The 13,304-nt window shown below is 49.6% G+C and overlaps 1 protein-coding gene across 1 annotated transcript in view; it reads left to right on the top strand.

Moving 5' to 3' along the window:
* Nucleotides 1–13,304, top strand: part of RGS22 (regulator of G protein signaling 22) — a 399,161-nt gene that overhangs the window by 237,678 nt on the left and 148,179 nt on the right. Inside the window, exon 14 of the mRNA XM_030217260.1 lies at nucleotides 6,066–6,167. Coding sequence (XP_030073120.1) covers nucleotides 6,066–6,167 — 102 coding nt within the window. The remainder of the gene's footprint in view (nucleotides 1–6,065; nucleotides 6,168–13,304) is intronic.

Raw genomic sequence — 13,304 nt, 5'->3', positions numbered from 1 at the left:
ATAGAGAGTGAATGTGATACAGTGTGAGACAGAGTGTGTGAGAGTGAGAGTCAGAAAGACATTGTATATGAGAGAGAGAGTATGAGCCCTGCTCTCCCAATCCATGCCCATCTGTCCCCTGCCCCCTCCATTCATCCTTTTCCAGCAATTCCCCTCTCTCCCTGAGCCCTGCCCTCCCAATCCATGCCCATCCATGCTCCTCTGTCACCTGCCCCCTCCATTCAACCCTATCCAGCAGTTCCCCTCTCTCCCTGAGCCCTGCCCTGCAATCCATATCCATCCATGCCCATCTGTCCCCTCCATTCATCCCTATCCAGCAATTCCCCTCTCTCCCTGAGCCCTGCCCTTCCAATCCATGCCCATCCATGCTCCTCTGTCCCCTGCCCCCTCCATTCATCCCTTTCCAGCAATTCCCCTCTCTCCCTGAGCCCTGCCCTCCCAATCCATGCCCATCCATGCTCCTCTGTCCCCTGCCCCCTCCATTCATCCCTTTCCAGCAATTCCCCTCTCTCCCTGAGCCCTGCCCTCCCAATCCATGACCATCCATGCTCCTCTGTCCCTGCCCCCTCCATTCATCCCTTTCCAGCAATTCCCCTCTCTCCCTGAGCCCTGCCCTCCCAATCCATGCCCATCCATGCTCCTCTGTCCCCTGCCCCCTTCATTCATCCTTTTCCAGCAATTCCCCTCTCTCCCTTCCATGACCCCCCCCTCGCATCCATGCTCCTCTCTCTCCCATGTCCCAGCCTGGCCCGCTCTCTTCTCCCCCCCCTTCGCATCCATGCCCCCCCCTTTGCATCCATGCTGTCGTTTCTCCCCTGCCTTCCCGCTCCCATTGTTCAACTTTACTGCCCACCCTCTTCTCTCCCCCCAACATCCCTTTTCTTTTTTTTTGTTTTTAAATTTACCTCCGTGGCGGTTCCGGCAGCGCAGCGTCAGGGAAGGAGGCGGCGCTCCCGACGTCTAGCCTTCCCTTCGCTGTGTTCCGCCTTCTTCTGACGTCATCCTTGACGTCAGAAGAAGGCGGAACACAGCAAAGGGAAGGCTAGAGACGTCGGGAGCGCCGCCTCCTTTCCTGACGCTGCGCTGCCGGAACCGCCACCACGGAGGTAAATCTAATATAATAAAACGCACCATGCGTGGGTGCGATCCGTTTGTTTTTTTTTCCGCCCTCGACGTCATGACATTTGACGCAAGGGCGGGGCAGAGACGGCTGGCTGGCTTCACACCATGAATCCACAAACCCTTCAGGGAGTGTTTGAGTGACTTCAGAACGTTGTCTTCAGAACATTCACGGTGCGTTTTATTATATTAGATATATAGATAGATAGATATAGATAGATAAATATATTTGTACTTATCTTTTAATATCAGACCCAGGGGTTCTATTGCCTGACATGCATGTTGTGCTCGAATGTGCGCTGTATCAAGGACCTCCCCTATAATAGAGAAGAATATCGTGAGATTTTAACCCCCCATTACTAGAGCAAACCAGCATTAACGGCTTCCCAAGCATGGGTAATTTCAAACTTTGTTCTATCAAAACTTCTTACTTTAAGTCTCCCTTAGCGCCAGCTCTGCTATTAATTATCAGGATCAAACCCTTATTCAAAGATGGCGCTGGCCTTCTTTTTACCCCATTTAAATATACCAACTAATAATGACGTCCTGGTACCTCCCCTTGCCTCCTATTGGACCAATCAGTAACATTTCCTCAAATCAGCAATGCCCATTCTAGCTGTACCTCCATTCTATGCAGATCTATCTCATGAATTTTCATTCTGGATATCCTGAAAACCTGACTGAGTTGAGAACTCCTGCTTTAGAGTCCTCACTCTCTTTCCTGATCAGAGTTTTCAGGGGGCCCTTTCTTTTGGTTGCCTAGTGGGTGTGCCACCTCATCTTTGTGGCCTTCCTTCACTGTGACCCGCCTTCGCGGAAATAGGAAATTACATCAGAGGAGGGCGGGACACAGTGAGGGAAGGCCTGCTCGAGGCGATCTGCTGCTTTCATACAGAAGGCGGTGCGCTGCCGATTTCAAGATTTTCTTTTTGGTTTTTTTAAATGAAGGTGGACGGATGGCAGACAGAAGGGAGCTAAGGGTAGGTTGGTGTAGGCTGGGGACTGCGGTGCCGGCGGCCTGGGAGCAGGAGAGGGCGAGAGACCCTGGCGCCGGGCCCTCCTTGGTCCCAGGCCTGGGGAATTTTGCCCCCTTGCCCCCCCTCTCGGTAGCCCTGGTTCAGGGAGGCTAATCAGGAGGATTTGGGACAGCTGGGAGGGATACAAGGAGAGGAGCTGATGGACTGGCAGCCGGAAGCAGGAGTTCAGGAGTTGTCCCGAGGGGGAGAAGCAGCTGAGTCTGAATCTATGGATATCTCTGCACTGGCCAAGGTACAAGAGAAAAGGCTAAAAGGGTTTATAACAGCCCTATTTTCTAGCTTGGGTGAGTAGTGGTTGTTAACAGAAGCTCTGGGAGTGTGAAAAGGGGAGTCAGGGTGAAGCTCACTACAGAAGCAGTTCCTGAAGCTAGTATTTGTGCTGAACTGCTCAAACTTGACCCATGTGGGTGGAATCCAGCTGTTTGAGGCTGGTAGTAAGGGAGGGGGTCCCTTCGACCTCTGTATGTATAAGAGGTGAAGGAAAAGAGCTTTTAGCTGAAAACAGTGAACTGTAGTATTAAAAAAACTTAATCTCCAGAAGAACTGTATTCTGTGGGAATCAATGAACTTTGGGGCCGTGGGGGCTTACTTCAATTACTAAAGACTGAAAGGCAACTACAAAGGTCCCCTCTGCCCCTGCGGACTGAGGACCTTATACTGACTGTATAATAGATACGAGAAAAGCAAATTAGACACAGGAGACTGAAGTGAGGTGGGTTTTGTTGCTTGCTAAGACTGCCCTAGGCAGCACCTAGAGGGAGTCAGTGACTCCTGGCTCCAGATCCGGCAAGACTATACGGAGCCATAAGTGAGAAGCTGTATTTTGGGGACCTACTTTAAAGAACTAGCGGAATTGCAACAACTGTAAACTATTTGTGTTTTGAAGTGGACATGCCTTGGAGTTATTAAAAAGAACCTCACCAAGCCAGGCATGTTGGAGTGGAGTCTCCAAATCGTCCAGGACAAGCTGAGGTGACATCGGTCCCTGGGAGGGAGGTGTGACGACAGCTGCATAGAAAATTCATGCTAACTGTGGTCATGCACACAGAAAACAAATGCTAAATACATAATAGCTGACCAAAAATGATAAACATAAATTAAACCAAAATCTAAAGAAGCAACACTTCGCATGTAGTACAATACCAAAGAAATAGAAAGAAATGCATTTCTTCCTATACCATGCAAAATATAAAGATGACACATGCCAGGGATGGTGTTAGGGAAGTGTAACTAGGGCAACTGCCCCCTGGCTAAAGAGAGCCCTAAGCCTGCTGGAAACTGAAGAAGGCATGGCCTTGTTGGGTCCCCTTCCAAATTTCTGCCCTGGGCCCCAGCCGTGTCTAACACCAGCTCTGGCAAGATACATATTTTAAATCTGACATATTCTAATCACAAAATAGAAAATAAAATTATTTTTATCAACATTTGTTGTCTGGTCATTTTATTTTTCAAATCATATTGGTCCCAGGCTCCGGTTTCTGTTTCCCTCTGTCTTCTCTTAACTCACTTGCCAGGGTCTTCTGCCCATTTGACATTTTTCTTTCTCCATGCAGACCATCCATTTTCCATCTCTATGTACCTATCTTTCCTCATGTTCAGGATCTCTCTTCTCTGTGTCCTCTATACTTCCCTGTCCAGCATCTCCTCTGTGACCATCTCCCTCCACTTTCATCACTACCACTCTATGTCCCTATCCCCTTCATCTGTGTCAATCATCACTCCTCTGTGTCCCTATGTTCCCCAAGTCCAGCATCTCCCTTCTGTGTTCCTATTCTCCCCCAAGTTTCAAGTTTATTGAATACTTGCTATACCACCTATCAGAATGCTAACTAAGTGGCTTACAGACTAAAATAAAAGGAGAAAAAGAGAGAGAAGGAGAAGGACAACACACTAAGCAGAGGGAAAGAGGGAGAACTTCAATAACCATGATAGTAAAGAGGGGGAAGGAAAACACACTAGGAAGGGGGATACTCTCAGAGCCTTATGATGCCAGGGCCTATGCACGAGATAATAACATACAGAGAAAGGCCTCTAGAAAGAGGTGGGTATTTAGATCAGTCTTAAATCGTTCTAGGGAAGATTGAGACCTAAGATGCTCCATAAGCTGGTTCCAGAGCTTCGGGCCTTATACAAAAAAAAAAAAAAATTGGCATCTCTAATTCTAGCAAGTTCCAACTTAGGTCCAATTACACAATTAGGTTACATACCTAATTGAGATTCTATAAATTGCACACACATTTTTGTGCACAACTCTGTACTCTAATTATAGAATTAGGGGATAAATGACATGCCCAAATTCTCAAGGAGTACCAGTGGGAATTGAACCCTTTTATCTTGTGGTTCTTAGCCTTCTGCTCTAACCATTAGTTGGAGCTAATATAGATAACATATATTCCATATATTGGTAACTCAACAGTAAACTAAAAGACTAGCTGATCTGAAGCCTGGTGACCATTTGGCAACCTACCAAAAAACACTGTTAGGCAAATCATGTTATAGTTGGCAGTAACCACAGAATTTTTGTTACAGTGCTGCTGAACACTATAGTTCACATGGCCATAAGGAAGATTCTGGACTGGGGATCTAGGGCTGACTGAGAGCCGAGTGTCAAAGCATATATTTCCATAGTATTACAAATACTATTCTGTTTAATATGTAGAATTATTTTGGTTTGCATTATTTTGATTTTTTTGGCACATAATTCCCTGGAGCATATTCAGTGTACATATTCCATCAGTACCAGAAGTACTAGGGAGAGGCAGCTGGTGCATCTGCACCTGAGACACAGTGAGGGGGCCCTTCCCTTCTGTGTTCAAAATTGCCTCTATTGTTCCTTTACTGCTGACATAGGTGTTGCCTCCCACCTTAAGGATTGTAACTTACTCCCCACATACCCCATCCTAGCCCTTCCCTAGCCCCACCCCCCATCTTAGCTTCCCCAAACAGCTAAGTCACCAACCACCTATACTGCAGTTAGAGACTGACCAAATTTCGATTTTGGTTTTGGTGCCAAAACTGACCCCAAATCCTAATTTGGTCCTTATTCGTTTTCAGCCAAAAATACAAGTGTATTTTGAGCTGAAACCAAAACTCTGGTGTAGCCCCTGCTCTCTCTCTCTCCCCCCACCCACCCCAAGAGCAGTTCCCCTTAGAGGTCTAAGGCCCCCTCCCCCGTATCTCCCAATTCCTGGCTTACCTTAAAAGTCTTGGTGATGCAGTGAGGGTAGGAGCAATCTGCACTCACCCCTGCCGGCTCCATTGTCAACATGGCTGCCAGAACTTCAAGAGGCAGTCTTGTGAGACTGATGTCAGAAGTTGTGGCAGCCATGTTGAGATTAGAGCCTGCATGGTTAGAACTGATTACCTATCCATGCGGGCTCCAATCTCAACATGGCTGCCTTGACTTCTCTTAGCACTCTCACAAGACTGCCATTTGAAGTACCAGCAGCCATATTGACAACAGAGTGGGCAGAGTGAGTGCAGATCCTGCCCCCCACTGTACCACCAATACTTTTAAGGTAATCCCAGGGGTGGAGAATCTGGTCCTACAGGCAGTTTGTGTGTGGGGTGGAGGGGAAGTCCGGTGGGAGCCTCACCTTCCTCAGAAGTAAGCTAGCCAGGCCTCAGAGGGAGGGTGGGAAGGAGGAGGTGCAGTGCGGTTTTATTAACAGTTTCTGCTTCAGTCAAAACTGAGCAACAAAATTGGGTTGCAGGTTTGGTTTCAGCTGAAATGGAAAAAATGGTTTCAGTCGGCCTCTAAATACTGTTGCTTGAATAAGGATCCATAGCCACACATGCACATCAGTGTAGGATGAAGTGCCTAAAAATGAACTGTTATTATTTATACTTTGAAAATAAAAGCAGGTATTTGAACTTAATGACTAAAATTATATTTCTTTTTCTCCATAGCTATGGAAGAACAACGTAAACTTCTGGTTTGATCTTCAGAACTTTCATCACCTCTTCAACCAGGAGACTCTTCAACCTTTTAAATTAACCAATCAAGCAAAAGTAAGTCATAAATAGTGTCCAAAACACTGTGGCAAAAATTATAATGTGAGGCAAATGATCAGATCATGTTGTACTGTATTTAATTCAGCTGTATTGGTTGTCTATTAAGGCTAGAATTGAATTTAAAATGTTATCATTTGTTTTTAAAATTCCATGTGGGATTGGTCCTTGATGTGAAGGGCTATCACAGTGAGGTATGCAAAGATGAGAAATCAAGTTCAGTGGCTGACCACACCACAATAGATTCCCGCGTTACAAACCTTTATTTGCTGATAATGAAGGTGACAGACTAGGAAAAGGCAAAGAAAGAGAAAGATATATTTGCAAAGCAAGTCAGAATAATAGCATAATAAGGAAAGTTTTCAATACTTCTGTACCGACTCTACATTAATTCCTGCGATGAAAATAAACAAGCACAATGGGCTAGATTCTATATAACATACCTAAAAAATTGGCGCAAAAAGATGTCTAAATTTCTGTGCAGTCTATAGAATACGCCAAGCGCCCGTCCGCATGACTAAATTTAGTCACAGGAAGTTATGCCAAATAAAACTTGATGTAAATGCAGACATCTAAATTAGGCGTGGACCAGGTGTATTCTATAGCAACATGCATAGATTTTAGAAATGTCCATGACCCGCCTATTCCATGCCCATGGCCATGCCCCCTTTTCAACTATGTGACTTAGAATTCATGCTCATCACATTACAGAATATGCTTAGTTGTGCACATAAATTCTAATTAATGCCAATTAGTGTCAATAGTTGCTTGTTAATTGCAATTATCTGCGCTGATTGGCTTGTTAACTAATATAGTTGCGCGCACAAATCCAGAATACGGTTGGATTTTCACATTCAACCTGTCACACTATATAGAATCTGGAGGAATACCCTTTATGTAAACATACACTTTCAGTACTGGTAAAATCAGTTAGATACCCCACATGTTCACAGCTCTTAAAATATATGACTTGCAAATGTCATTAGAGTCCTCATCCTCATGATTGCTGGCGCAGCTGAACCCAATTCAATTCAGTTCTTGTATACCGCTAATATTCCCTTTCCAGGGTTCAGTGTGGTTTACATTCTAGGTGAGACAAAAGCAGATAGTGTTAGTGTGAGGTATGAGAAACATTAGAGACCATTGAGTCCTACAGCAGGTGATACAGCTCAGAGATGGATCACAGAGATAACTGAGTTACTACTACTACTTAACATTTCTAAAGCGCTGCTAGGGTTACGCAGCGCTATACAATTTAACATAGAAAGACAATCCCTGCTCAAAGAGCTTACAATCTAAAGGACAAGTGAACAGTCAGTCCGATAGGGGCAGTCAAATTGGGGCAGTCTGGATTTCCTGAAAGGTAAGAGTTAGGTGCCGAAAGCAGCACTGAAGAGGTGGGCTTTCAGCAAAGACTTGAATATGGGTAGGGAGGGGGCTTGGCGTAAGGGCTCAGGAAGGTTGTTCCAAGCATAGGGTGAGGCGAGGCAGAATAAGCGGAGCCTGGAGTTGGCGGTGGTGGAGAAGGGCACTGAGAGGAGGGATTTGTCTTGTGAGCGGAGGTTTCGGGCGGGAACGTAAGGGGAGATGAGGGTAGAGAGGTAGCGAGGGGCAGCAGACTGAGTGCATTTGTAGGTAAGAAGGATGAGCTTGAACTGAATGCGGTATCTGATTGGAAGCCAGTGAAGTGACATAAGGAGAGGGGTCATATGAGTATAACGGTTCTGGCAGAATATAAGACATGCAGCAGAGTTCTGAACAGATTGAAGGGGGGATAGATGGCTAAGTGGGAGGCCGGTGAGGAGTAAGTTGCAGTAGTCAAGGTGAGAGGTAATGAGAGCATGGATGAGAGTTCGGGTGGTGTGTTCAGAGAGGAGAGGGCGAATTTTGCTGATGTTAAAGAGGAAGAAGCGACAGGTCTTGGCTATCTGCTGGATATGCGCAGAGAAGGAGAGGGAGGAGTCGAAGATGACTCCGAGGTTGCGGGCAGATGAGACAGGGAGGATGAGGGTGTTATCGACTGAGATAGAAAGTGGAGGAAGAGGAGAAGTGGGTTTTGGTGGAAAGACGATGAGCTCGGTCTTGGACATGTTCAGTTTCAGGTGGCGGTTGGACATCCAGGCAGCAATGTCGGATAAGCAGGCCGATACCTTTGCCTGGGTCTCCGCGGTGATATCAGGTGTGGAGAGATACAGCTGGGTGTCATCAGCATAGAGATGATACTGGAAGCCATGAGATGAGATCAGGGAGCCCAGGGAAGAGGTGTAGATTGAGAAGAGAAGGGGTCCAAGGACAGATCCCTGGGGAACACCAACAAATAGCGGGATGGGGGTGGAGGAAGATCCATGAGCGTGAACTCTGAAGGTGCGGTGGGAGAGATAGGAGGAGAACCAGGAGAGGACAGCGCCCTGGAACCCAAATGAGGACAGTGTGGCAAGAAGTAAATCATGATTGACAGTGTCAAAAGCGGCGGATAGATCGAGGAGGATGAGGATGAAGTAGTGGCCTCTGGATTTGGCAAGGAACAGGTCATTACAGACTTTAGAGAATGCTGTTTCTGTCGAGTGTAGATGGCAAAAACCGGATTGAAGTGGATTGAGGATGGCATGAGAGGAGAGAAAATCAAGGCAGCGGCTGTGGGTGGCACGCTCAAGTATTTTGGAGAGGAAGGGTAGTAGGGAGATGGATCGGTAGTTGGAGGGACAGGTAGGGTCAAGTGATGGTTTTTTGAGGAGAGGTGTGACTACGGCGTGCTTGAAAGTGTCAGGGACAGTTGCAGTGGAGAGAGAGAGGTTGAGGATATGACAGATGGAGGGGGTGACAGTATGAGAGATCGTGTTAAGTAAGTTGGTGGGGATGGGATCAGAGGAACAGGTGGTGCATTTCGAGGAGGAAAGAAGGCGAGCGGTTTCCTCTTCGGTTATGTCAGGAAAGGAGGAGAAGGAGGCCTGGGTTGGTTGGTTGGAGAGGGTTGAAGGGTGAAGAGGAGGAGGAGATGGCTTGGTAGTGAACTCAAGGTTGATCTTTTGCACCTTGTCGCGGAAGTAATCGGCCAGTGATTGAGGAGAGAGCGAGGGGGTGGGGGGTGGGAGCGAAGGGCACTTTGAGAGGGAGTTAAGGGTGGCAAAGAGACGACGGCGGTTGGAGCTGAGAGAATTGGTCAATTGGGTGTAATAGTCCTGTTTTGCAAGGAATAGGGAGGAGTGGAAGGAGGATAGCATGAATTTGTAGTGAAGGAAATCTGGGTGGGTGCGAGATTTCCTCCAGAGGCGTTCAGCAGATCGGGCGCAGGAGCGAAGGTAACGGATGCAAGGGGTCAGCCAAGGCTGGGGATTAGTACACTTTGTGGGACGGGAGGTGGGTGGTGCGAGGGTGTCCAGAGCAGAGGAGAGAGTGGCATTGTAAGCGGAGACAGCCTTGTCTACAGACTCGGAGGACACGATGGAGGGGAGGAGATTAGAAATACTAGAGGATAAGGTGGGAGGGTCAATAGCCTGGAGATTTCTGGAAGTAGTGGTTAAAGTTGGACGGGGCTGAGAGGGGGTGACGAAGTGTGAAGGTGATCAGGTGATGATCAGAGAGGAAGAGCTGGAGCGTGGAAATTGGAGGGAGAGCCGGTAGAGGAGAGGACGAGGTCAAGACAATGGCCGTCTCGGTGAGTGTAGGGGTGGTGGAGCATAACTGGAGGTTGAAAGAGTATGTTAGAGTGAGGAACTGGGAAGCGTGAGGGTCGGATTGGTCATCAACGTGTATGTTAAAGTCTCCGAGAATGAGGGACGGAGATGAGGGTTCAAGAAAAACGGAAAGCCAGGCATCGAAGTCGGTGAGGAAGGAAGGGAGGGATTTATTAGGGGGGCGGTAAATGACTGCCACTCTGAGTGGCAATGGGTAGAATAGCCGGATGGAGTGTGCTTCAAAGGATGAGAAGCAGTGAGACTGCGGTAGGAGGAGGGGTTGGAAACTACAGGAGGGCGAGAGTAGTAGCCCGACGCCTCCACCGCGGCTAACTGGGCGGGGAGTGTGGGGGAAGAGATAACCTCCATGGCAAAGGGCAGCAACTGAGGCAGAGTCGTCTGGGGAGAGCCAGGTTTCAGTTAGGGCGAGCAGTTGAAGGGAATGAGAGATTAAGAGATTGTGGGTGAAGGGCAGTTTCTTGCAGACCAAGTGGGCATTCCACAGGGCACATGAGAAGGGGAGGGAAGAGGGGGGAAGGAGGGGAATAGAGACGAGATTGGAGACATCACGGAATCGTTTGCATGGATAGGAGGAGGACGTGTGTGGGGGGCCTGGATTGATGTCTCCAGCAGAGAGTAGGAGGAGGAGCAAGAGAGTGCGGAGGAGGGTGGGGGAGGTAGGGCGACGAAGGCGGGATGAGCTTAGTAGGAATGGGGATGGGCTAATGGCAGGGAGGAAGTGTTGAATGTAGAGAGCTAGGAGGAAGGGCGAAGATAGGAGAGATGGTGGGGTGGTGAGGGACGGGGGTGGGTAGGGTAATGCAGTAGTGAGCAGAATGGGAGAGGACATGGATGGGCAGTGAGTTCCTACGATAGACAGCGGTGGGGGGAGGGGGAAAAGATTAGGCAGGGACAGGGCGATGAAGAGAATGTGTATAGGGGCCATGGTCAGGGAGGCAGGCAGGTGATGGGTGAGCTGGTAGACAGGTGGGTTAATGGGCTGGTAAGCCAGGAGGCGGGGAGGCAGTCAGGTAGTTGTGCAGGCTTGAAGGCAGGTGACAGGTGGGGAGGCAGTTAGGTGGTTGAGCAGGCTAGATGGCAGGGAGGTAGTTAGTGGGTTGATAAGCAGGCAAGTTGATGGACAGGCAGGCAGGCAGGTTGGTTGCTGGTAGGTAGGTTGGTTGCTGATAGGCAGGCAAGTTGATGGACTGACAAGTTGATGGACTGTCAAGCAGAACAAACTGGAACAAACGGACTGGAACAAGCTGGAGCCGAAGGACAGGAACAAGTTGGAATGGGCGGACTGGAGCAAGCTGGAATAAGCTGGAACAGACGGACTGGAGGAAGCTGGTACAGACGGATTGGAACAAGCAGGTGCGGATGGACTGGAACAAGTAGAAACAGATGGACTTGACTTGCTGGGATGGATGGAATGGAACAAGCTGGAACAGACGGACTGGAACAGCTGGAACAGACTGACTGGAACAAGCTGGAACAGGCTGGAACAGATGGATTGGCACAAGCTGGAGCAAATGGACTGGAACACGCTGGAACAGATGGACTGGAGCAAGTTGGAGCAGAAGACTGCGAAGCAGCAGGACTGGAATAGGCTGGAACAGATGGACTGGAGCCAGTTGGAGCAGAAGACAGCGGTGCAGCAGGACTGGAATACGCTGGGACAGACGGACTGGAACAAGCTGGTACAGAAGACAGCGGAGCGGCAGGACCGGAATAAGCTGGAGCAGACGGATTGGGAGAAGCAGGAGCAGAGGCAGAAGAGAGCGGAGCAACAGATTGGAACAAGTCGGATTGGAACAGGCTGGGGCTGAAGGACCAGAGCAAGCTAGGACAAGGCAGATGGACAGGGTGGCAGGGAGGCAAGGGCAGAGCCCGCAAGGGTACAGGACATGAAAAGTGGGCCTGGGGAGAGGATCAACACGAGGGCCTAGGGGTCAGCTGCCCCAGGTCACCTGGCTCCCCAAGCTCCCCACACCAGAAGGATCAACACCAGGGCCAGGGGTCAGCTGCCCCAGGTCTCCTGGCTCTCCACGCCAGAAGGAATGGTGCTGTGATCGAGGAGACAGCCAGCAGCACTCCAGGCGCCGACGTCCATGCAGATGGACCCGCTGCCTTGCCACCCTACCTCAATCTCCCACGCTGCGCCTGTTACCTGGCAGCGGAACAAAGGAAGAATGGCTGCCACATGGATGTGCGGTCCCAGGCCGCACAGCCTCTTGTCGCTCGTACCACTACCGCTGCTCACGATCTGTCATCCGCACCGCCCGCTTCTCACCTCTCCGCCCGGTACAACCCCCGTCGATCGAACTGGCTGATTCCACTGTTTTCAGCCAGCTGATCCGGCCAGTGACACGAAGTAGGAGGCGCAGGAAGCGCCGATTCAGGTCAGTGCCCAGCCGAGACCGATGGAGGGGTCGTGGTTGGATGCCGTCAGATACCGAACCGACGCCAATCCGACAACGATCCGACGCCCAGAGCCTCCCACAATGCGGGGACGGATGAAGTCGGCGTTGGGACCGGCAGGGAAGGGATCCAGACGGACGGGCTCACGGAGCTGATTACAAAGCAGCCAGTTCATCGGCCATCTTAGACTGTGGAGTTCATCCATGGCCTTATATGCAATTTCTTCATCAAGGCCTGATAATTCTCTGGATAGACATTGGCCAGAGACACTGGATTACATCAGTTTCAGATATCCTGATAGAGGGTAACATCCCCTTGTTGTCACATTAACTGAGTCAGTACATGCAGTGGTGTGCTGCAGCCGGCTCGCAAGAGTCGGTTGTAAAATTTTTAAATCTCTTGTGAGCCGGTTGTTCTGGCAGGTGAGCCGACTCCTAGGGGCGGCGCAACCCGGCGGTAAGCAAGGTAAGCATGGCGGGAGGGTGCCACAGGCCATGCTGCTTACGTCACCTCCTGCCGCCCTGGGGGGTTTAAATCTTTGATTTACCTCCGTCGCAGCAGCCGCAGTGAAAGCCCTGCCCGTCTCTAGTCTTCCCTTCGTTCCCGTCAGTGTCCCACCTTCTTCTGACATCATTTTCTCTTTCTGCGAGGGTGGGACACTGACAGGAAACAAAGAGAAGGCTAGAGACGGGCAGGGCTTTCACTGATGCGGCCGCTGCGACTGAGGTAAATAAAAGATTTAAACCATGCAGGGTGGCAGGAGCAAAAAGAGGAAGAAGAGGGCAGGCAAGTGGACATGAGAGCAGGAGGGCAGGGGAGAGAGGAGCATCGAAGCCATTGATGGACATGGATGGGAGGGCAGGGCCCAGGGAGAGAGGAGAAATTGCTGGACATGGATGGAGGGCAGAGGAGAGGACAGTTGCTGGACATGGGTGGATGGAGGGGAGGGCAGGGGAGAGAGGAGAGTTTCGGGACATGGATGGAGGGGAGGGAAGACAGGAAGGAGATGCACATGGATGGAGGGGAAGGGAGAGAGAGAAGA

The sequence above is a fragment of the Microcaecilia unicolor genome, chromosome 1 (genome assembly GCF_901765095.1).
Source record: "Microcaecilia unicolor chromosome 1, aMicUni1.1, whole genome shotgun sequence".
In the NCBI taxonomy this organism is placed as follows: domain Eukaryota; kingdom Metazoa; phylum Chordata; class Amphibia; order Gymnophiona; family Siphonopidae; genus Microcaecilia; species Microcaecilia unicolor.
Note: the sequence above shows the minus strand (reverse complement) of the source record. Positions and strands in the feature narration are given on the sequence as shown.